Genomic DNA, 26,236 nt, shown 5'->3' on the forward strand with positions numbered 1-26,236 from the left:
CATAAATATTGTCTCATTTCTCTATTTAATTTTCAGGGCATTTATTTCGCTTTTGTCTCTTTAGATATTAGTTTAAAAAATATTTTTTTTAGAGAGATAACCCGCTGAGCCTCTATTTTAGAGGCTTGTCAGCAGGTGGGACAGACGGGATGTGGACGGAAGTTGTGGAAAACAGGTACACGGCGACACCCAGACCAATTGAGAAAAAAAAAAATATTATTATTAATTGATTTGCGGTTTATTTTGTAGAATTCCATATTTATACTTATAATATCAGAAATCAAACATTGATTTGAGTCTACTGAACACTTTAATTTATTTTTACAATTATAAAAACAAAAATTTCGTGACATATGTTTCCATTGACGTTCAATTCATCTTATCTTCACATTCGTTTGAAAATGCCCTAACAAGGCGAAACAATTGTCACGAGTTTTTTGTTTTTATATTTGTAGAAATAAAATAAAGTGTTTAGTAGACTCAAATCAATGTTTGATTTCTTATATTATAAGATTATTATTATTACTATATTATTTTTAAGCGAGCAGTTTAGAGCTGATATGCTTAAATCTATTTTAACAAAAATAATTACTACATTGTTTTGAATTCATTTTTTTCTATTTATTGATTACTGTTTTATATATTTTGACTGTCTTAACTCTTAAAAGACTGTGGTAAATAATCCCTTTGCGCGCGGTGTTGTAACATCGTGTTACCACTACATATTCTAAAGTTCAGACATTTGAAAAAAAAATAATTTTGACATACTGTTTAATAATTCCTTTTCCATAATTTTTGCAAATAAACTTATAATTTAGCCCTGTTACAGCAAAATAAATTAAAAATCACAAACACGCCGCTTATATTACACTCATGTGTCCCCCATCTCTGTCATCAACCGGCTGAAGACTGAATCTGTTTTACACAACACCCGCCACAGAACAGCGTCTCTGTCTTCCTTGTTATGAGTTCTATCTTCGTGCTCTCTCTTATACAGGCGTGTTGCTGAATTAGCCGATATTCATTCATGGCGTAGCAAGGATAAATACTTTTTGTATTAACATCCAGCATAATAGTCATACAAATTTTACTTTCTGTGTAAAAATGTCCATTTGAAGATTACAAAACATACGAGTTCATCATTTAAAAAAATAAGAGAGATATATCAAGTCTCGTGTCCTATGTCGACTAGTGCGACATCACAGCCACACGAGAGTTAAAATGGGGTAAATAACCCTAGTTAGACAGTCAAAGTAACTTTGTATAAATGTATAATTTTATGTATTTGATATTTATTTATTTATTTTTATTTATTTATTTATTTTACATAAACGGCATAAATTGCCTTTAACATTATATTGAACATAAATATGAAAAAAAAAAAATACACATAAAAACTAGCAAAAAATTATAAAATTGCATAACTATAACAAAAGTAACAAGTAGGTAAATACACATAAGCAACCAAAAATATTAATATGATAAAAAATATACTATTTAAATTTATAAATATTCTTTTTTTACCGTAAGCATTGTATTTTATATTATGTACTATGTAAATGTGATTTTTTAAATGACAAATAAAAAAAAAATGTACTCTGAAGCTAAAACTCTTTTCTTTGTGTCCTCAGATGACTGAGAAGGTGAGAAGACTAGAAGGGGAACGTAACCAACTGGAGACGGAGTACGACGACCTTCGTAACAAGAAGGATGCCATCAACCAATGGGAGAACCAGGTGTGTAGTGTTCTTCTGCCAACTTCTGTTTAGACGACGGCAACTAAGAAAAGCAGCTCTTCGGGTTATTGGAGACTCTTGTAAAAATGTTTTAGGAAGTTTATAATTTATTGCATACAAATAAAAGATGAGTGATGCACAAAGTATTACCTGTCTTTGTATAAATCAATGTATTTGACTTCTATAATAGGGAAATCTTCTGTCTGTGCTATATCAGGTCTCCCTGATGTTGACGATCGCTCTAGAGTAGGCATTCCGGTCCTGGGCCAACTGGAACAGCGCCTCGACCCCGCGCACTCCCGTCCAGTCGCGGATATTTCTCAGCCAGGACATCTGTCGCCTTCCAACTCCACGCTTTCCCTCGATCTTCCCCACCATGATCAGCTGTAGAAGCGCATATTTGCTTCCGCGCATGATATGGCCTAGATACGCGCGTTTTCTCTGTTTTATTGAGGACGGTAGTTCTTTTTCGGCACTGGCTCGTTTCAGCACCTCCACGTTGGTCACTAAATCTGTCCACGGAATTCTCAGCATTCTCCGGTGAAGCCACATTTCAAAAGCCTCTCTAATCCTGTGTTTCCCAGCCTTCTTTATGCCATGCTCCACCGTAGTCATTTCAAAAGTCAGATGCCCCACCTGCATCTTTTTTCATTGAACAGCAGGTAAATTTTCAAATCAAATATGAACCCTTAATTAAAACGAAATAAAACCTATTCTAATACACATATTATAACTGAAATTATTACAAAACACAAATTGAAAATGTAATTAAGAAGAATAAAATAAAAATCAAAACAATAATAAAACACAAGTGACAATTGAAATTTAGTACAAACACACACATATCTTGACGCCTAGCCTAATTCATTATTAAATTCAGTTACGCTCGCTACAAAGAAATTTGTTGTCCGGATCTAACTTAGTAAATTTCAGTCTGAGGTCCCCTATATATATATATATATATATAGTTGGATAATTTATAAAGCGCCATTTTTGTGAAAATCACCTCAATCACCCCAATTAGTTTTATCCAATCGATTGCGTTTTTTAATGAGTAAATCACATAAGGCGCGAAAACCACATTCCACCAAATAAGATGAGGAAAGGGTAGTAATCATTTTCTGGCATGCAAAGTAATATTAGGATATTTTGTGTTATTTTCTTCGCAAATCCATGCCATTATCCCTAAATCCTGCACAGTTTCTGTGTCTTTAGATAATTATTGAAATTGTAACGGGTTTCATTCTATTTTAAGTACAATTTGGCATATATTTCAATGTTGTACATCTCAGGCATTTTTTGTATGACCGATGAGTATTCCCCTTTATATGTGGAATGCCGACGTGTCTCATCTCTTAGGCGTGGTGCCCCACCGTGGGAAACACTGCTCTAATCGGTTCACGGAGTTCACCTTGAGAGTCCACGTTTCAACCCTGTAGAGCAGTATTGACCACACATAGCACTTGACCATCCCCTGTCTCAGTTTAAAATTGAGACTATCACTGCAGAAGAATGATTTCATGCCATTGAATGCTGATCGTGCTATCTCTATTCTGCATCTAATTTTCCTATCTGGATCCAGATCAGAAGTGATTTGACTGCCTAGGTATTTAAAGCTAGCCACTCTTTCGATTGTTTGGCCATTTATTCGCAATACAGCATTATTGTGAGGGTTTTGGCTAAACACCAGCATCTACATTGATGTTCAAGCCCATTACTCTACCAGCTTTGCCAATTTTACTAAGAATTTTGTTGTCATAGTGTTGTTGAATAGGGAAATATCACATTTAAATTACAATGGCCTATGAAGTGCTGTGGAGTATAATTTTTTTTTTTGTACTTATCAAAACCTAACCACAATCGTTCCTTTTTTAGTATACTCTTTTTACATTTTTTTCACACAGTATTGCGTGAAACGTATCCCTCGTGTAAAAATAGGTTCCGGTGTAATATTGTTAATAATCGACATATATAAAAAGCAATGTTCGTATGTGTGTCCTTGATAGACTGAAGCAATATAAGTGCGGTTTTCAGCGAAATGTAGATCTTTGCCACGAGCATATTAATGGCTATTAAAATCTTCAATTTATTAAGCAGAAAAAAAGTTAGGAGCGAAAATGTATTCTTTATCCATCACCAGGGTTGCATTTGACAAGAATGCATGCAATGTTTATTTGCATCAACACAATTTTTTTAATGAAAAAATATTTGCTGAATTATTTTTTTCATTACCCTCTAAGCCTGACACACATTATCGACATCATTATGAAAGGCAAATTGTGTTGGTTTGGACACGTGGAATGAATGTACAGTGAAATGGCTAAAATTACTTACAATGCGAATGGATGAACAAAATTCCTAAGGTGAAACATCGTGATCGTTGCTTGCAGAGTAAACTTGGATCAGAGGATATGGAGTAGGCAAAACTCCCACAGGAACACAACTCGACATTAACGGATTTTTGTTTTTTTAGATCACTGAAATCATCCAGTGGGTTGCCGATGAAAAGGATGCCCGAGGATACTTACAGGCTCTCGCCACCAAGATGACTGAAGAATTAGAATTCCTTAAACATGGTATGTAAATAAGCTTAACGGTTTTTCTTTTATTCCATATATTGCGATCGGATCGTACTATTTATTTATTTACTTATAAACAGTTTACTGCACATTTTTTGAGACACGAGTCCCAACTCCATGGGACTAAAAGTCCTGCGTTGAGTGTATCACCAAAATATTATATACAGGATGTTCTTTAAACCCTGTCACATCCGAAACCACGATGATCAGTATGGGCAACAAGACATATTAGCATATTAAAAAAAATATTTAGAACGAACAAATTTATTTTAAAGAAAATATAAAAAAAAAACGAATGGTTGCGTACTTCTACAGGGGTGAAGCGAGGGGGGCGCCGCCGAGCGGTTGACTGTATATCAGACTCCCCCCTCCTCGTTTCTCCCCTGCAGAAGTTAGCAACCATTTGTTTTTTTTAATATTCTATTTTTGTAAATTTTATTTGTTCTAAAAATTTATTTTAATGTGCCAATATGTCTTCTTGCTCATACTGATCATCGTGGTTTCGGATGTGACAGGGTTTAAAGAACACCCTGTATAGGATCAGAAACATAATAATAATTTTGTAAAATAAATATATGCTACATCAATATGGTAAACAGCCTCAAACATTTGGTTTCACAAACAGAGAAAAAAGGTGGTCATATATTCAGAAAATCATCAAGGATCATATTGAATTACTTATGTGACAGATAGACTCTGTACCTGAAAGCGGAAAGGCTGGTAGTCATATTTTTTGCAAAATTGAGTCTGAATGTCATTTTGTTCATATATTCAGATTCTATTAATGCTGAAAACATTGGAGTCCTCCGGTATACCACTACTAAAATAGCTTGTTCTAAAACACCAGTGCCTCGATTATGAACACTATCTTCATCTGTATTTATCGAGACGGTATACTTAACTTCTGTACTATCTGTATCTACCTCGGTATGTTCTACCTACTTGTCGTATCCACATCATATGATCGAAACAAGCCAATGGAATGACCGCAAAAAATTAGTCCGCGTTCCTCACGTCATTAACATTTAAAATAGTTCTCATTTATAGTTTAAATAGGCTTCTGTAATAAAAAGTGCTCACTTCAAAGTGATTATAAACTCCAATAAATCCCAATTCAAGCAAAAAATGCTCACTCGAACATGAACTTGGTATGACTTTTGGAAATCACCTAGACGGTATGCTTAACAATTGTCTGTATGTATCTACCGATCGACTACAAAGCTGACTCCTTTAACGTCTCGATACATACACTCGGAAAGATAGTAAAACAGATGGAAAAAATATAATATCTAAATTATTTTTTTAGAGTGGTAACTTTCTAACGCCTAGATACTCTTATTTGTTAATAGGACAGAATCTAACGACATTATTTTCACATCTAGGCATTTGCTTTATCAAAGTGACAGTTATGTCGGAATTTAATTCGACTTCAAAATTTACTTATTTCTCTCTCATTTTTAATAGGCTTTTAAGAAAAAAAAGTGCCAACCTCAAAATGATTAAAAAATTTAATAAATCATAATCAAAGGAAAAATTGCTCCGTGGAACAAAATTTTGGATATTTTAATGCATAGATAAACGTATCGAGGGGTTCTAGACCCCTCGGTATAAACCGATGTACTTACATCAAAACTTGATGGTGGGGGGTATTGGTAGTGTACTTTTATCGGTCGTGAGACTTTTATCTTCAACTATGACGTCATACTGAAGCCATGTCATTTTAGAGCGTAGATATGTGTACCGTGACGAACGCTTCCCCTTGATTCATATCGATGTACCTTCTTAAAACTTGAAGGGGGGGGGGGTCGGTAGTATATCTTTTTAAAATCGGGTTGTGGTCCTGTGGCTAGTGTCTCGGACTCACGGACCAAAGGTCCGTGGTTCGAATCCCACTCTACCTCAACTCGATTCCATTTTCTAATAGTGAGTTATTTACAACTCGTTGAAAATGGCCCTCAAAATTAAATATTTGGGTAAATCATAAGAACGCAAATATTTCTTTTCTATAAAAAAAAAAAAATAATAGCTAGAGGGAATTTATCTTCAACTATACCGTCAAGGTGAAGGTATGACGTCTTTATTTTCCCATCATAATCGAGGCCCTGTAGTGCAGTAATAATGCTCGTGCTTTCAACAAAATTCAACGGTTTGCTGGTAATTAAGCAGTGGATACCGAATGAATCCACAATTTTTATAACAACCTACGTCTGACGCAGTGAGGGATTTTGCCCAAGTATAAGTCTTTTTGTCACAATCAACCATACTTAACCATTATGTCATTTCTTTTACGGTTAGTTTAATTATTTTACTTTGCTTTTATCCACATACTGTTTACTTTCAACTACTGTTTTATTGCTATTAATATCATGTCATTGAATTTATATTGACCTGTTATTTTAATAAATAATAAATGTTTTAATTAATGGCGCGTAATTTCATGTTTTTGCGTAAAGAAAGTTTTATAAATACAATTTATTAATTTAAAAATACTTAGTACACTTCCACTTATTTATGTTGACCAACTAGCGCTTTCACTCTCTAATGGGCATCTTCAGACTGGTGAATATTATATACAGCGTAAGGATAATTTATATAAAACTAAATATTATCTTAAGTGTAGGTACATTTAAAAATAAGTTGAAAAAGATACAATACGCAATATTTCTATGGATCAGAGTGAGACAAATTTGTCTCACTCTGTTCAATAATTTGTCTCACTCTATGAAATATTGCGTATTGTATTTTTTTCAACTTATTTTTAAATGTACCTACACTTAGGACAATATTTAGTTTTATATAAATTATCCTTACACTGTATAATATTCACCTGTCTGAATATGCCCATTAGAGAGTGAAAGCGCTTATTGGTCGAAATAAATAAGTGGAAATGTACCAAGTATTTTTAAATTAATAACATATAAGTTATTACATCATTACAATGGAATTCCATCAAGAATTGTCAATGAATAATTTAAACAAAATTTTAAAAATACATTGTTTTTCATTCAATATTTCATCCAAGAATTAGGGCGTGGGCCGGCCGGGCGGTCCGAACAAAAAACATTCAAGTGTCATAGTTATTTGATAGTCCATATTTTAAATTTTTTTTTTCTTGAATATTCTTATCGAAAGCCTATAAATGCAAAAAAACAGCAATAAATTGTGTTTTTACTTGGAGAGATACATTTGAAACAGTTTTATAACTTCAAACTGCTCTCCTGAACAATTTGCTAAATGTAACTTCCAGCATTTCAGCTTTAAGGTACAGGATCACACCGTTTCTCCGTAGGGGTGGGCAGAGAGGATAAAACGCCATATCACTCTGTCTTTGCATACAGACTTCGCTTCCTCTACATGCATACATCTTCTCATGCACGCACGCTGATTATTCCTACTCTTGACGTATCTATCTTCAAGTATTTGATAGACTTGATCGTGCCATGTCTTTCTCGGTCTTCTTCGTTTTCTGCATCCATCAACATTCGCATCGTATATCCTTTTAGCCGTTCTTTGGCTGTCCATTCGCTCTACATGTCAAAACCTTCGCAGCACCCCTCTCTTGATTCTGTTGATAATACTCATCTCAGTCTTACGTTCACGGATCTCGACATTTGCGCACCTCTTATACATTGTTTTACCGCACATTCAACTGAGAGATCGCATTTCGACAGCATTCAACGTACTTTCATCATTAGGGTTGGCACTAGAACTCCATTGTGAACTGCTAGTTTTGCCTTCTGCGACAAGCACCGATAGTTTAACAACAAATAAATAAATTTTTTATTTTTTCCTACAGGCGCGAGCAACGGGCAAACGGCGCCGGGAGGCGAGAGCGGTCGCTCGGGCGGCTGGAGGAACCGGCGCTCACGCAGGCTGGACAAGATGGAGCTCCTGGGCCTGCAGAGCTCGCTGCACAGCGAGATCCAGGCCAAGCAGGCCATCGGGGAGGAACTCAGCCGGACCAGGGCCGACTTGCTTGCGGCGCACAAGTATGTCCTATTTGACTACCATGTTTATAAATTATTCATTACTTATTATTATATATTGTCGGCCTCGTGGTGTAATGGTAAGCACGTTTGCCTACCATGCAAGAGGTCTCGGGCTCGATTCCCGACATGGTTGATATGAAATATATTTTTTTTAAATGGTGTTTTCACACTAGAATATTTCCTAGTCGCTGAACTGGTACCTGAAGCGTAAGACTGATCATCTTACCTTCATGTAACAAATGATGATCAAGACACGCTGCGATTGGTGTACCAATGCAGTGCCCTATGCGCCATTAGGTGCGGAAAGGGAATGATGGTTTCCGAAGAGAGGGGTCCAGTCATCTAGCGGCCGATGATGTCATTAAAATGTCGTATTTATAAAACAGATAGCGTAGATTTCCTAGAGAGGGCTGATTGTCATAAGAATTCGTTTAGTCTCCCCCAGTCTGACAATGTTGGTCACGACGAAACCTGGTTTTGGTGAAAATTTTAAGCAAAAGTGAAATGAAACTGAATGGATATTTTTATATTTAAATTTGTCAAAACAGAGAAGGAAAACATTTTTGAGAAAGATATTTAAACAAAGGCAGAATGGTGAACGTTACACAGTGTTAAAGCGGCCACTTAAACCAGCCAATGACAGGTCATAGGCCCTGTAAATGCCTAAACTTCCATATATCCTTCTCAAAAATGTTTTCCCTCTCTGTTGCAACAAATTTAGTTCAAAGTACATAGTTTATCTTTATAAATTTTTTCGTATGTTTTCGAGAAACTGAAATTTTTACTCTTTGTTGTCGAAATTTCCATATCTGTAATGATTAATAGCCGTTTTTTCCGTCTTTCTCCAGGGAACTGCGAGAGAACCGCTCCCGCTTGGAGACGATGGCGCACGACGTGAAGCGGAAGGAGCACCAGATCAAGGAGCTGCAGGTCCGCCTGGACTCCGGGGAGGGCTGTGAGTACCCGCTTGTTCTGTCGTATCACCCCTCCTGATCTCACCATCTCCCCATCCTGATCTGATCTCGGGCAATGGTTCGAAATGATGGAAACTATCCTCACAGATTGTTCTAGAACGGGTTTCTGAACACCTTCTAGTGGGACAAGTTGAGTAATTAATATACCTTGTACCTACCAACATCATCTTATATGAGGGATAGACGGCAAGAGTAGACTCATTACAAATAATGAATTTTACTGGAGAGTAAAAAGAAGAATACCAACCTTATTTGTGGGGCCATTGGTTTGATATATCGGGTGTTAACTTAAGTTGTGTCTGTTTTTTCCAAATGAAGAGAAGTTGAGTGTCCTCGGCACGGGTAACCCCAGTGAGGTCACATTATTTTTTATTATTATTAATCTTTGTTTATAATGGAAAAAAAATGAATGAATAAACAAAATAAAAATCACAATAAATTAGTCAATAATGTATTCTCCATAGAATTATAATAGTCCAGATACCGCGTATGCGCATCAAACTGAAGCCGACTAAACTACTCATAAATGAGGAGTTTTACGTTTTGGGCATTAGTTACTCTGTGGGCGTTGCTTAGTACGCAACTGGCGATTTAAATTCAATTACTCTGTGTTGCGTCGTTTTTAAGAGTTAAAAACTGCTGGGAACAAATAGGAATAGGGTGGGATCACATTTCATGTGTAAGTAGCAAATTCACACATATTATTTAAGAATTCGATTATTTTACCGTCTGTCAGATTGTTAAATAAAACAAGGCGGACATTTTGTTAGTATCGCCAGGGTAGTTGAATTTTTTACCCGGCTTTTTATTAATAAGCCTTAGTTTGATAAACGGTATTAATTTACATTATTACTAAATGATCATTTAATGTTTTTTTTACATTTGTCTAGTAAAAGTACTTGTTTTTTTTTATAGTCCAGTCAGTAAAATATTTTTTGTGGTAAAACAAAACACAAAATTGTCTTATATTTGTGTTATGATAATTATTGGGCGCGGACTGGCAGCATTATACGGCCACTTCACCCACGCGGGCAGGCGGGATGTTGTGCAGGGGGGTGTATTTGTAAAACTTTTGGACACATTGCGATGTATACAAACTTGGTTCTTGCATATCATAATTCTATGGTATTCTTTTACTACAAATTAGTTGATAATTCATAACAATAATAATGATGAAAAATCTTTATTGACCATGGTATAAGTATACAAAGGTATACATGGTTAAATGGAGGGCTTATTGCCACTAGCAATTTCCTACAGGCTGACCTAAAACAAATAATATTTAAAAAAATAAGTGAATCGGGTTGTGGTCCCGTGGCTAGTGTCGCGGACTCACGGGCCAGAGATCCGAGGTTCAAACCCAACTCTACCTCAACTTGACTTCCATTTTCCAATAGCGAGTTATTTACAACTCGTTGAAAATGGCCACCAAATTGAAATATTTGGGTAAATTATAGGAATGCCAATATTTATTTTATTTATTAAAAAAAATATATTTTAAAAATTAAAAAATTTAAATTATAAAAACACAACCAGTAAAAACATTATATTTGTTATGGTGTCTATGGCTTACATTATATACATTTTCAGTATTGAATTGAATCTTTCAAATATTTATTTATAGTACAGAAACATTTATTTATTAGTAACACGTTTAACACTCTTGGAAAATTATTAATACAATTTAAATCCTTAATTTTTTTTGAGAAGCTTATACATTTTTACTGCCATGCAAATGGGCCCTCTTTGTGTAAATGATTGATTCGCCAATTCAGTTTTTAAATTACTTTCATTCCTGCGGTCTGATTCTGAGTCCGTGCTATCGCAAGTTGAAGCTGAAATTAACACGGCCGCGCTTTGCGTCGAACGTAAATTCAAATCCGTATTCTGGGCGGTATTCCAAACGCTCTCGGGGCCGTATTATCTCGTGTATTTGCATACAAAACACACGAGAAAAACTGTTTTCTCGTGCCACGAGAGTGGTTCAGAATAGCAGTCCTGTTAAAGCTGTAGTCTGGTAAAACAAACGCAAAATTAGGAAATCATACGATTTTGCCATTTTAAAACTAATGTTTTTTTTTAATCGCGCAATAATAAAAAAAATATAAAACATAAATTAGACAAAAACAATATTTTTTAAAGGTATTTCTGTTAAAAAATATACTTAAAAGTTTTGTGCAACTAAAATATAATTGATGTAATAACTTATATTTACATATAAGTTATCAATTTAAAAAATACTTGGTACACTTCCACTTATTTATTTTGACCAATTAGCGCTTTCACCCTCTAATGGGCATCTTCAGACTGGTGAATATTATACAGTGTAAGGGTAATTTATATAAAACTAAATATTATCTTAAGTGTTATAAAAGTGGCTTTTTTCCTACATATTTCTTCACTCAATTTCTTTAAATTGTCAGTTTCCTTGGAAGAAATAATGGGAAATTTTCTATCGAACATTTTTGTTTTGTCATTGAGTAACCATTTTGATCATTACCCGAAATAAAAATCTACCAACTCCTTCCCAAATAATCATTTCTGTGAGCCGCATAAACTGTATAACATATTATTTTACTAGGTGTCATTATTCTTGTATTATTTTGAATATTTTATTTATGTTTTGTTTGTCAGTTATACAACCATTTTATTTTCTTTTCCCTCCTTTATTTCTACTGACTCCGCCTCCCAAAATGTCGCCACTGCAATAAAAAAAATGTTTATCCGTCGGGGGATCGAATTCCCCGCTGCGGCAACACAGACGGCCCGTGGATGAAGAAACTGCCCCTCTTGCTCGGAATCACCTCTTGCATTTGGGGCTTTGCTCTGCTGGCCTATCAGATATTCTACTGACACGTGTGTTTATTCCTTCTGCTACTTTATATTTCGACGAGGAAAAACCCAATAATAAAACGCACGTATTTTTCGATTTGACCACATTTTAATATTGAATAAATGTTACAAATCTGTCAAAACGAAAAGCGTGCATTTTGTTAATTACAGCTTCAAAAGCTGATTTTTTTCCCGTGCGAATGAAAGACTATGATGTTACAATTATTTCATGTTTAATTTGTAATTCGACGGATCAATTTTCAAACCATGTAAATAATGTGATTTTAATTTATGGGAAACGTCAAGCGGCTAGAGTCGGAAAATGTTTTAGGATATTATAATTTTGATTATTGTCACCTTTAACATAATACCGTGGGGTAGTTAGTACAACTATAGTCCTTAAAATATATCTTGATTAGAATGACAGTTGTCAGCAAAAGTGACGACGTAACTTTGCAGTAACGTCTAAGAGTTTGGTGTGTCGGCCAAACAACAATCTTCCGAATCGTGCTTTGAAAATGGGCCAAAATTCAAAAAACCACATCAAACTCGTTTGAAAATGAGATGATTGATGGCATAAAAGAGAATTTGCTGCGAGAGCTAAAGGCCGTGGCCTTTGCAGGCCTATAAAAAGTGCACGGACAATTGGATTAAGCGTCGGCATCAATGTATCGTCGCAAATGGCGAGTATTTTAAAGGGGATAGTAAAGAATTTTAATGAACTAATGTTAGTAAATATTAGTATGTAACCACTTACCGACTTTTTTAGTCTACCGGTTTCGAGACGTACCCTTCTCTTCGTCAGGACACTCACTACACTACACCTGTAGTGAGTGTCCCGATGAAGAGACGGGTAAGTTGTCATATACTAATATTTACAAAATGTTTGACCATGAAGTTAATGCTTTAAACATAAATAAGATTTATTGATAATTAAAATTTAGCGTTTTACTGCCATATTCCTGTTTATTTTTATCATGAGGTATTTTCGACCATTGTAAAAACTACATGAATATGTGAAAAAATAACAATACTGTTACCGTTGTAAATTTTTGCTTATTTATTTGCTGCTGCGGTTTAGCCTTTGTCCCGAATACAGTCAAAATGGTTTTGCTTGTTTAACAACGATGAATTATTCTTAAATTCCTTTTTATTTACAATAAAATGACATGTTTTGAAAAATGATCGCCGAAATTGTGAATGCAAAATAAATGTATGTATTAAAATTTGACTAGTCATAATGCCCTTGAGGTGATTTTCTTAGGAAAATGGCGCTTTAAAACATGTTCTACTGTCACACATATCTTTATACGAGATTATTTGTTTTTTTTTTTGTTTTGCCACTGTTAATATTAGTATTATTTTTATTCACAGCATGCATTTACATCGTTTCATTATTATTTTGTTTTGAGGGCTTATTATACAACATTATCTATGAAAAAATCCGAATATCGTCGGGTAATGTTAAAATCATAAAACTGTTAGAAGTGCAGGGTGGGGTGGAGACGACCGAGTAGTTTTGAGGGGTAGGCAAACGCGTGTAGTTTTAATATGTTTCCACTATCATCCTGTTTTTGGTTTTTACAATGATAAAGATTGAAGCGCAACGAGGTTTAGTCGTGCGCGCATTTTACGAAAATAAACAGTGATCACCACGCAAAATAAGTTTTTGACAATTTGGCATCCTGCGCGCCAATTCTGTCCTTTTTTTTGTTTTTTTGTTTTTTTTTTTTGCACCACAACAGGCCAGGAGGCCCAATTACAGTGGTGAATTACAACACAGAATACCCAGGCTTGAGAAAACTCACAATGACTTTTTTTGTGTTCTCACCGGGAATCGAACCCGAAACCTTCCGTGCGTGAGTCAAGCGTCATTTCTGCTAATACGATCAAGTTTTAGAGTTGACAATTTATTGGAAGGAACTGGAAGTACTCTAAGATAAAGTAGACATTACAATTGAACATAGTTATGCAGAAAGCAGCCAGCCATAGAAAAGTGAAACAGAGATAATAGCGCTTTTGTGAAAAGACTGAATAATCAAGTCTACACAACAGTTTTAATGTTTTTGACTTTAAGAAATGATAAACAATGAAAACATTAGTTTTTTTATATGACAAACAAGAATCTAATAATGTATTTGACCAGTTTCAATTATTTTTAAAGAACCGTTAGATTTTTCAAATGCTGTGGGTGTTTTTAGCAAATTGAAAAATGTCGTTTTTGTAATCAACACCATTTTCAGAAGGTGATTAATACAGTTTTTTGTATGAAAGCGGTCTGACTGTTTTTAGCAGAACATAAAATTGACCTTACTGCACCTGATAACATTAATATCTTATTTTTTCAAAATTGTGGACTGGCTGCTTTCTGCATAACTGCGTTCAATTGCTAATCAGACTGAAATCTCTGTCAGGGAATGCTTAGGGCCTGAAAAATGTTGACCTCTGAGGGCAACATTTTTCTGTAGTGACGAGGCCTATTTTCATCTTTCTGAAGCTAATAATTAAATCCCACAACTCCATTGAAATCGCAGCCTACCCATCAAAATGTGACGAAAATTATAATACTTGATGACGTCACGAATCATTTGTTTTTGGCATCATTCAAATGACTAGAATTTAATCCTTTATATCTCCCTTATTTCTTAATAGATTTTAATATGAATAGTACCGATCGGCTTGTGATTTTTAGATTAATTTATTAGCTAATAAAAAACCCATGATAATTGCCCATTGCGTCGGTATCCGTCCGATGCGGATCAGTGGACGCACTCGTATGACTAACTATACAAAGAATTTAAAAATCCCTTTGATACGATCCCCCCAATGCGTGCGATGCAGACACCCCTTATAGCCCATTAAAACTGTTCAGTCGGCTCCGTCCCACCCTTTTATATAGTTTTTTTATATTTTAATAATACAGTTATAAATAAATAAATATATAACCTAACCTCAATAAGTTTCTCCGTATCCGGGTAGATGAAAAATACACTTATGTGTACAGATACTGAACTCTTTACAGGTTTCTGTATTTTTTAAGAGAGACTCGCCTCCTAAACAGTTATTTTTTTGTAGATAACGTTTGATAACTTTTTATTAATATTTTTTTAGTACAGCATACAATTACTATAGGGCAAGGTGTTCACTAAATATACTTGACGAAGAACGGACTCTTTTGTCGTTACGCTTAATCTTTCGACAAATGAAATGTAATTACTTAATGTATTGAAATTACAATCCTAGTCACGTGTACTAGTCCATAATATAACTGTTAGTATGAACAAATTTATTGAATTGACAATGTGGGATATTTTTCTATTCAAACTAATTCTAGGTTGTTCACATATATTTCTCAAAAAACCATAATAATTTTGATACAAAGTATCAATCAAAATTGCCATTTTTATTCATAAAATTATCATTACAATGAGTCTGGAGATTAAACTAGCCAGATTGAAGAAAGGGAGTCGAATCCCTCATAGATCAATTTTGATTGGATCATTAGAGTATTAACCGAATCAAGAAAGGGGTGCTGCGTTGGTTTGGACATGTAGAGTGAATGGACAGCGAAAGAACGGCTGAAAGGATCTACGATGCGAATGTTGATGGATGCAGAAAACGAGGAAGACCGAGAAAGACGTGGCACGATCGAGTCCATCAAATACTTGAAGATAGACATGTCAAAAGTAGGAATAATCGGCGTGCGTGCATGAGAAGATGTATAAATGTAGAGGAAGCGAGGTCTGTATGCAAAGATAGAGTGATATGGCATTCTATCCTCTCTGCCTACCCCTACGGAGAAGCGGCGTGATGGTTTGTTGTTGTTGTTAGAGTTATTTACTCTATATTCTTTATAATCTTGAAAATAACAGAAAGAAACACTTTTCTTTTAATGTTTTTAAATTGAATCGGGTTGTGGTCCCGTGGCTAGTGTCTCAAAATCACGGCTCAAAGGTCCGTGGTTCGAATCCCACTCTTCCCCAACTTGATTCCCATTTTCTAATAGTGAGTTATTTACAACTCGTTGAAAATGGCCCTCAAAATGAAATATTTGGGTAAATCATAAGAACGCAAATATTTTTTTTTTTTAAAAATCGTTATTTATGAAACGCCCAGGGAGCTCCTACAATATTGTCGCCATTCAGGCCAAAGCCACTGACCATAAAGTGATGGGATGGGCGCTTGGGTGCTGTTTTGGGCCCTAGTGAGGTGCCACGAAGAGGTGTTATGCAGGCGTTATATGCCAGAAATTAAAATGCACGCAACGATCCATGGAAAGACAGATGCTCGGTGTATGTCTAAGAGACAGAATAAGAAATGAAGAAATAAGGCGCCGAATCGGAGACATGGATAACACGGACCGTGCAGCAAAATTAAAATGGCAGTGGGCAGGACACTCGGCGAGGCAAAATGTTGGCAGGTGGACACCCAGAATAATAAAGTGGAGACCGTGGGCAAACAAATGATGTGTTGGGGGGCCGCAGAAAAGATGGGTCGATGACATTGCCTCGATAGCCGGTAAAACACGGATGATGAAAGCGGGTGATAGGAAGGAATGGAGATGTTTGAAAGAGGCCGCCATCCAGCAGTGGAGAGAATAAGGCTCAAGAAGAAAGAAAAAGAAAGGCATTATATAGGGAGCTCGGGTTAAGTTCGCTGGAAGAGCGGAGGCAGCGAGGTGACTTGAACATGTGACCTTGCACTAGAGATGTTGGCTTTTATTCTCCGAACTGGAAGGGTTTTTGAGAATCCCCGTGCACTCAGAATTTTGTACAACTCGTTGGTTCGCTCGAGGCTTGAGAGTGCATCGGTGATATGGAGTCCGCACGAAGCGAGATACTCCCTCATGTTGGAGAGGGTATCTCTACATGAGGGAGTATGGTAGTTATCCGTGGCTCTATCCCACTGGGTTCCTCTTGGGTATGCTTGGGACCAATAGTTTGCAACTTAGAAGGGATGGGTCTACACTGACCCATTTTTTCAGACTGTTAAGGGGTTTCATCGATAACTCGGCCATTTTAGAGAGTATCAATTTTTATGTTCCTGATGGCTATCTCCGACAGCGTCAGCACAGACTGTTTTACCTCCCGGTTTCCTGAACCAACCTGCCTCTGGTCATGCCGATTGGAAGAGCAGTCAAGCAGCTGAACATTATCATTTTGGAGATCGACACCTTTCACATTAGTGAAACTATGTTTAAGAGGCAAATACTCTTGCTATTAGAGAGTATTATACCTTAATAATGTCGAACCATTGCTCGAGGGTTCTTGGTTTGATATAGAGTTCCAATTTAACGTCTTCAATCCTTTGTTATTTGTTATGTTACTTTGTGAACAAATAATTTGAATTTGATTGAAAAGTTCAAAATCTTAACTGAGCAAATCAACGTTCACAATGAATGAAAACCGCCATCTCAGAGATCATTCATTAAAACTCAACGCTGCCTCCTTCTCATCCAACCCCGGGAAGAACTTCCTGACAAACCGAGTTGTGGAGAAATGGAATGGCCTTCTCGAGAAAGTGATTGGTGCTAGTTCAGTGAATGTTAACTAGATGCACACAGCAATGTATAATGTTTAATAAACATGTACACTTGATATGCACGCATCAGTTTAATAGCTGTTAGTGTATTATTATTAATAATAATAGACGGCATTTGGTTTTCACTGATCACGTTGTATCAAAATTATTAACTTAAGTTTTCTCCAACTGACAAATATTTTTTCGAGAATTTTTCAGATCTGGCGATGTAAAATAATTTTAAAACACCTTGAATTGGTTTTTGAATGAAAAAAGCTTTTGTCAATTAATTATTTAAGATCTCTGAAGATTTTTAGCTAGGTAAATTAGTGTAATTTAATTTAATATTTGTTAATGACGCCAAGTTACAGTAAAACTCGAATTATCTGAATTGACGAATCCCGGACGTTATCCGGATATGCAGAGATCTGGATTGTTGGATAAACCATTAAATTGTGGCAATGTTTTGAAAGAAAACCAATTACCAATTAGTGATAAAACCCATTTGATAAAATATTTATCATAATATATCTAGTCATATTGAATTGAAAAATCTGTCTGGTTCAAAAAGTATAATGAACTATCTGCCCCAATATGTTGTTTTCTGTTATCGTACATAATATTTAGTTATTTTTATTTATAATTGCGCAATTATATTGCATTTTTAGTGAAAATATATTATCAAACATTAAGTTTATACTTAAATATCCTCATCGGCCCAAAAGTCACTAACTGATAGTCGGCTAACTCAAAATGGCGTCAATCAGTCGCGTGCACATAGTTTTTATCTAGGGCAGGCAGTAGAAAAAATGCGGTAGGCATTTTGTAAGTATTAAATCTTACCAAACAGTTTCCTTAACTCGTCACATTGGGTTTTTGTCCATAAAAGATAACCGTAAAAACGCATTGTTTCTTAAAAGGGTTAAACACATATGCCTGTCACTATCTCAAGTTTCACAGAACTCCATTTCATTTTTTTTATTAACAAAATAAGCGTGGACCATATTCTTGATTGTACGAAAGAAATCAATTTTTGGCATTTGAGGTTATTTATTTGACATTTGATCTTTAAACGTATTTTATTAAATAAAAATTGAAAAAAACAATGCACCGTTCATGAAAAGCACTGTAATACATTCACGCGTAATTACAACTGAAAAAAAACCCACACTTACACGTTTTGTTCATGTAAACAACAGCTGCAATATGAACAAAATAAGCATTTGTAGTTTGTGCCTTAGCCGACCCTGGCCGATGGCGGCGCACCGATTGGTACGATACAGTACTTAACCGAATTATATCTGGCGCATTTTGTAAATTTTACCAATAGTTACTGGCATATTTTATATTATTTTTTGTTATTGTTTTATTGAAATTCTAATAGGGTAGGCACTGCTTATGGCAACGCACTGTACTCATCATCATTTTAAGAAACAGCCCTTGGTTCAAATATAAATGAATATTGTGGGGTAATTTCTACAATAGGGAACGTTTTTTTTTATTACATTTTTAAAGTAATAAAGGTCTATGAAATACTGTCCAGTAAAAAAATATTTTTTTGTTACTTATTAGTAGTAACATACTACAACAAAGATGAAGAAAATTTTTGAGAAGGTAATATAGAACTCTAGGCATCTACAGGGCTTATGACCTGTCATTGGCTGTTTTAAGTGGCCACTTTACACGCTGTGTAACATTCACCATTCTGCCCACATTTGGACACCAATATTCCTTCAATTCTTTCATCTGTTGATGTTTGTGAAGTTAAAGAGCAGAAACCTTTATTTATGCGGGTGAGATTCGTCTAATTGAATTATTTCACCGACATACTAGGCAACGTCTGAAAATCTTATTTTCTCAATTTCTATACTTCTTCATGGACCAGGTTCTATTTATCAACAATATTTTGAGTTTGTCCAAATTTTTGTAGACATGGACTGGATTCTATGGGGAGAATGGTAAATAAAAAAATTTCATGATAAATTAAGTCAATTTATCATGAAAATTATAAATCACAACTAGAAGCGTTTGATAAGTGACAGGACGCCGTAAATGTAAACAAACGACACAGAAAAAGGAAGCTATCTACAATACTCAATAGCTATATATAAAATCCATAGACATTGATGAAAAAAAAATCCAATGACGTCACAAAACATCCGAAGATGTCATACTTGATGACGTCACGAATTGTTTGTTTTTGGCGCCATTCAAATGACTAGAATTTAATCCTTTACATCTCCCTTATTTCTTAACAGATTTTCATAAGAATAGTACCGATCGGTTTGTGGTTTTTTAGATTAATTTATTAGCTAATAGAAAAATCAATGGTAATTGCCCATTACTCCACGATATGAATTTTTAAGCATTTACAGCGTTATCAGTTATTGACTTTTGGCCAAATAGTGACTGTAATAATTATTAGCCATTCAATTTATACTTCTTATTTTATATAATATAAAATGGCAATGTATGTATATATAAAATATAATAATATATGTACCTATCTATAATGAACTTTTTTACACTTTTCATTTTGTTATACAAACACTATTTCATAATGTAACATAATTATTTATTGTTTCTGTTCTCTGTTAATTTATTTATTATTAAAACATAAAAATGTTTATGTGTTTTTACTGTTTTATATATTTTTATATCGGCAGAAAGTTCTTCTTAATGGCTATTTTTTCAATTGATTCTTATACACATAAATGTTAATAAAAAAACATTAAGTATAACAATGGGAAGTAAATAAAGTTATCTTCAATAAATCTAAAACATCTTCGTTTTTAACAACTTTTTATATATTTTTTTTACCCACCGGTTTCAAAGCTACACAAGCTTCTTTATCAAGGTATACTTAACTAATGAATTCTTTCCTACAATGTTTTTAGTATGTCCAAATGTTTGCAGGCTGGCTGGATTTTCATACTCAAATCATTGTTAAATTAACTAACCGACAAAAGAAGAAGTATAAAAATTGGAAAATTGTTTTCAAGCGTTGCCTAGTAGGTGAATTGGTTCAGCCGGATGAATCTCACCCACATGGTTTCAGCTTCTTTACTTCACAAAAGTCAACAGATGGAAGAGTCGAAAAAATGTGTATGTTTAAACATTGGCAGTATGGTGAATGTTACACGGTGTGTAAAGTGGCCACTTAAGCCAGCCAATTACAGGTCGTAAGCCCTGTAAATGCCTAGACTTCCATATTCCTGTTATCTGGTCTCCATATTATGATGTTCACATCAAGAATATTGAATCAGTTGAACATCAATTTTTGAGAAAGATAGGCTGGAGGCTGGGCTTATCCAGAGACCAATATATGTATAATGAGTTAGAAACTAGCTTAAATATATCTCCTCTTCAAGACCGTCGAAATAAATCCTGCCTTCTAGTCCTATTTAAAATTCTCAACTCATTCTTTGATGCGCCTGAACTACTGAGCTCGATAAAATTAAATATCCCAACTAGAAACCTCAGACAAAACTTACTCTTTCATACCGATAACCATAGAACTAACTATGGTTAGTTCTATGGTTATCAGAATTCTCAGGTCTGCCAACAAACATACCAGTCTTGATTTCTTTGATAACAAGTTGTCTTCTTTCAAATGATCACTGAATCAAATTCCATTATACACCTCTCTCCCGCTTCCACTCCCACCGAGTCTACTATATACCATTGTGTCTTTCTACTTTCTTTTATAATAATTTTCTTTGTATAAATATGTCCTTAAAAATGCCCATTGGGCGTATATATAAATAAATAAATTCCTTTCTCGAAAATGTATTAATTCTTACCTATTTTATTTTAACAGTGATTACGAAATATTACATCGGTTGTTCTTTTAAAGATGGGTGAAGTGTCATGTATACGATCTTTAAAACTAGACAAGAGTTGACTGAAGGAAATTTTGTATACCTTGATAAAGAAGCTTGTGTAGCTTTGAAACCGGTCGGTAGAAAAAAAAACATGTGGTTAAAAACAAAATTGTGTTATGTTTATTTTATTATAATGAATAACCACAAAGTTAGTGCTTAAAATATAAATATAAAAAAATACAGCTATCTTCAGCAATGTTTTGAGTATGTCCTAATGTTTGCAGACAGGCTGGATTTTCCCCCTAGGGAGTTATTTAGACCTAAATTTGTTGCAACAGAGAGGGAAAACATTGAGAAGGGAATATGGCATTTTACAGGGCCTGTAGTTGGCTGGTTTAAGTGGCCACTTTACACACTGGGTAACATTCACCACTCTGCCTATGTTTGAACACCCATATTTCTTCAATTCTTTCACCCGTTTATTTTCGTGAAGTAAAAGAGCTGAAACTGTGGGTGAGATTCATCCGGCTTAACTAATTCACTTACTAGGCAACGCCTGAAAACAATTTTTCAATTTTTATACTTCTTACAGAAATTTAGGTCTAAATAACTCCCCAGGGAGAAAATCCAGCAAATTCTGCAAACATTTGGACATACTCAAAACATTGTTGAATGATCAATTAAGAAGAAGAAGAAGAATGCATGAAGAAATTGGCTTTCTCACATTAAAGCAACAAATAAAATATAATGTTGCAATTTTCATTCATAAATAATTAATAGGTTAATAAACTTATTTGACGTAGGTACACTAGTTAATGATAAAAAAATAAAAAACACTTCTGTATTTAAATAATGAAGAATTTTTTTAATCATTTAAGTAGGTACTGGAAAAATTATTTATTTTCATACATATGGTAATAATGTAATAATTTTAAAATTGGAATGTTTCCTTTTCCTTTGTGACTTCTGACAGAAGTTGGTAACTGAGAATTGTCATAAAATGATATTTTTAACATTATATTGATTGAATTTATGGCTCTGATATGAGTAAGAAATATTGTCCGACAATACTTACCAATAGTTACCAACTTTTGCCTAATTACGTAAATATTGTCTAAATTAATATTATATTATTATTGTGTATTATTGGTAATATCGCTGGCATTCTGACAATATGGGATTAATCCACTGAGATATAATTGAATAGAGATGACGCTTCATAGAATGATTGTTTGAATTAAATGCGGTTTGGTCAATTCAACTTAATTAAGTGTTTTGGGTAATGCTCAAGGTCCCAATAATGTTCTTAATGAAAATCATCATGTTTGATTTCTTGTTTTCATATTTATTTGACATTTAATCATCAGTGTGGCCAGAAATGAAACAAAATGAAAACGCATGCAAAAAATAAAAATCCGTAAATTAATCACTCTCTAGGGGGTAGAGAAGATTCAGGGTACCACCCCAGGGCATTTATTCAACTTTTTGAAAAGTCTTGCATTTTGTGTTATGCGAGCCTCACAAGGGTTGGTAAGCCATTGCTATTTATATGACTTTAGTCCTGATTAAAATTTAGCTTGATTAAAATGACAGCTGCCAAACTAATGTCAATAGTGATAGGAAATTACTGATCACTGATCATGTACCGATCAAATCGATTTTATCAGTTTTTTCATTCAAACATGAAACTCGGTTTCCGAATTTTTTTTTTTTTTCATAAAAAAATATTTGCGTTTTTATGATTTACCCAAATATTTAATTTTGAGGGCCATCTTCAACAAGTTGTAAATAATTCACTATTAGAAAATGGGAATCGAGTTGGGGTAGAGTGGGATTCGAACCACAGACCTTTGGTCCGTGAGTCCGAGACACTAGCCACAGGACCACAACCCGATCACTTGATCAATTGATATAAAAACGCAAAAACAAGCCTATTATAGTGTGTTTAAGACAATTATTCACCAAAAAATAAGACATTTTTACGTTTTTCATGAACAACATCAAATGAATTATAAGTTTTTTTGATCAATTTGTCCCATCTCTAATGTATTTGCAAAATATTGTAACCTTGTAAGAACGTCGTTAATAATTAGGTATATTTTAGTTTTTTTTTTTAGTTTTAAAGCTGATTTTATGGATTCATGTTGATTTATGTGTCAAGCATTGTATAAAAAAAATTAATTAACTCGCCAGATACTAATGATTTTTCATGTGTCAATATAAATAACTTCTTTGACATTACTACAAAGTTATGTCGTCACTTTTTCTGACAAATGTCATTCTAATCAAGCTATATTTTAAGGACTATAATTTAGACCTCTGTGATAGCTGGCTGAAAACGTACATACTCAAAATAATGTTTTATACTGTCAAAATGTTAGCGATATGATGTTTTCTATGTAAGTTGTAAGTAGGCAGGATTTGTAAGTGGATCGCCTTCATACGCCAGCGGCCATCTTGAGATGCGATGACGGTGCGTTGTGTTCTTATTTTTGTGCTTTCGAGTGGTTTTCGTTTATGTTTTGTTATACCCGAGGCCTTAGCCTCCACCCGCCCTGTTGTACATTGCCGAGTGTTATTTGTTTTAGTCCTTAACCTTGTTTATGTCGTTTCCACCATCTCAAACAGTCACAAAACATTTCACTCAATTGTAAATTTTATATTAAAAAAAATAAATTATATATATTTGGACCCCCGTATTTAGTAGCCTTACGTGTCATTTACAAGGCTAAGGTACTCGGAAAAATCGTTTTTGTTTGTCTTGAAAATGGGATGTTTCATCACTGATTTTGGTTCATTACCTTTATGAGTCCAATCACCATTGTTGCAAAGCCCAAGAACAATGGCGCGTGATAACTACTTTTAACTTCAGTGTGGATATCTGTTAAGGATATTCCATCTTTCCCGCATTCTGCTTCAAGATTATGGCGTTGTTAACTGAAAAATGGGCACTGAAATAACAGATGTTCGATACTCTGCGAAGAAATATCATCGCATGGACAATAGTCATCATTCCTTAATTTAAACCTATATAGATAACTTCTCATAGCTCCGTGTCCGGTGAAGATTTGCGTCGTTTTGAAAGTAGTTTGGTGATGACGATGGAAGTTTGCTGCATCAGCCAGCGTTGGTTTTAGTGATTTTACCTGTAGAAGAAGCGCAGTAATGATCCTCCCGACGCTGCTGCGTATTTTGTTTTATGCAGCGTTTAGCAAAACTAAGGGGAAATTCTGAGAAGAAAGGTGCCGTTCTTTTACAAGTTGCGGCTCTTGCTCGTTCATCCGCTCTCTCATTTCATAAGATACCAGCATGTCCTGTAAATTTTATCACCTTTTGATCGACTCACAACCGAGTTGGAGAACGTCTTTAACTCAACGACTGTGCGTCAAAATCTCTCTGTTGTAATGTCGTGTTGCATTAAGCAAAAGAAGAGATATTTTGTAATACACGCTTTTAGAAACAAACAAAAAACAAAATCATTTAGGAGTGCTGCGTCGGTTCAGACATGAAGAGCGAATGGGCAGCAAAGAACGGCTTTAAAGATTTACGATGCGATTGTTGATGGATGCAGAAAATGAGGAAGACCGACAAAGATATAGTGTATAATAATTTTCGATACGTGTAAATAGTATCTTCTTTATTATACACTTTCTTTTAAGCGATGCGTTTAATGTTCACATTCAATAACAAAAAATATTAAATAACAAAAACATTTAATAACGAGCTGCAAAGTTGTCGCCGAGCCTAAAACGGCTTCCATACGTTGAGAGACTGGAAACTCTCGGTCTCAGAATGCTGCAGGAACGGCGAGAAAGCGGTGACCTGATAGACACAAGATACTCAACAGTCACTATAGTTACCCGAATTTGGATCCCATGTTTGAGCTCAAACAAGATGCCCGTCTTCGAGGCCACAGTCCACAGGCTGAAGAAAATGAGATTCAATCTAAATCCACGGAAGCATTTCCTGAGCAATAGGGTTGTTGATGGTTGGAATAAGCTCCCACAAGAGCTGATCTCAATGTGTAGTCTAAATGGGTTTAAAAATGACTAGATTTGTTTCGGAAAAGTTATAGTGCGCCAACAGCTAACTTTCATTAAAATGAATTTAAGCATATCAGCTTCAAGCTGCTCGCTTAAAATTCATATAAAAAAAACATGTCGTACAATAATTGTTGTCAGCAGTTCAACACGAGTAACTATTTCCAGTCAAAAAAAAGATATAGAAAACTGAACTTGATCCACTATGATCCATGTTTTCGTTGAGCACTTCAATGGGGTTGTTTATTTGGGTCGGATCAGCACACTGCAGCCATGAAGATCTTCAAGAAGAAGTCTGCCTTGAAAAACACAAGTCAGAGCAGATCTAAAAACTCTCTGACCGCGTTTTGAAAAACAGTTTTGATGTTCGTCGGCCGCGATCGTACCTACATTCCCGACCGAACAAAAACGGCAAATCTCCCGGCACGGTATTCGAGTACACATTTAATTAGCGAATGCAATTAAATGTGCCTGAATCGATTTAATTTACCTTTTCTTGACAGGGAAAATATCGCATAAATTGAACCGCTGGCCACAACACGTAGCGTGATCAAATTCAAGAAATACCTGAAGAACCGCATGTCAAAAGTCGGAATAATCATCATGTGTGCATGAGAGGATGTATGAATGGTGTTCTATTCTTTCGGCCTAACCCACAGAAAAATGGTGTGATAGTTTGTTTGTATATAGTATTAGGCGTACAAATAAGTTTCCGCCGTTTTTTTATAAAAAAATTGGGCAT

General features: G+C 34.9%; 1 protein-coding gene across 1 annotated transcript in view; it reads left to right on the top strand.

The window, feature by feature from the left end:
* gek (serine/threonine-protein kinase gek) overlaps nt 1–26,236 on the top strand; it is a 110,625-nt gene that overhangs the window by 39,363 nt on the left and 45,026 nt on the right. Inside the window, exons 22-25 of the mRNA XM_088242850.1 lie at nt 1,632–1,736; nt 4,210–4,312; nt 8,112–8,304; nt 9,153–9,259. Coding sequence (XP_088098976.1) covers nt 1,632–1,736; nt 4,210–4,312; nt 8,112–8,304; nt 9,153–9,259 — 508 coding nt within the window. The remainder of the gene's footprint in view (nt 1–1,631; nt 1,737–4,209; nt 4,313–8,111; nt 8,305–9,152; nt 9,260–26,236) is intronic.

The sequence above is a fragment of the Micrasema longulum genome, unplaced genomic scaffold, assembly GCF_059751315.1.
Source record: "Micrasema longulum isolate JH-2025_06_02 unplaced genomic scaffold, ASM5975131v1 h1tg000172l, whole genome shotgun sequence".
Taxonomy (NCBI): domain Eukaryota; kingdom Metazoa; phylum Arthropoda; class Insecta; order Trichoptera; family Brachycentridae; genus Micrasema; species Micrasema longulum.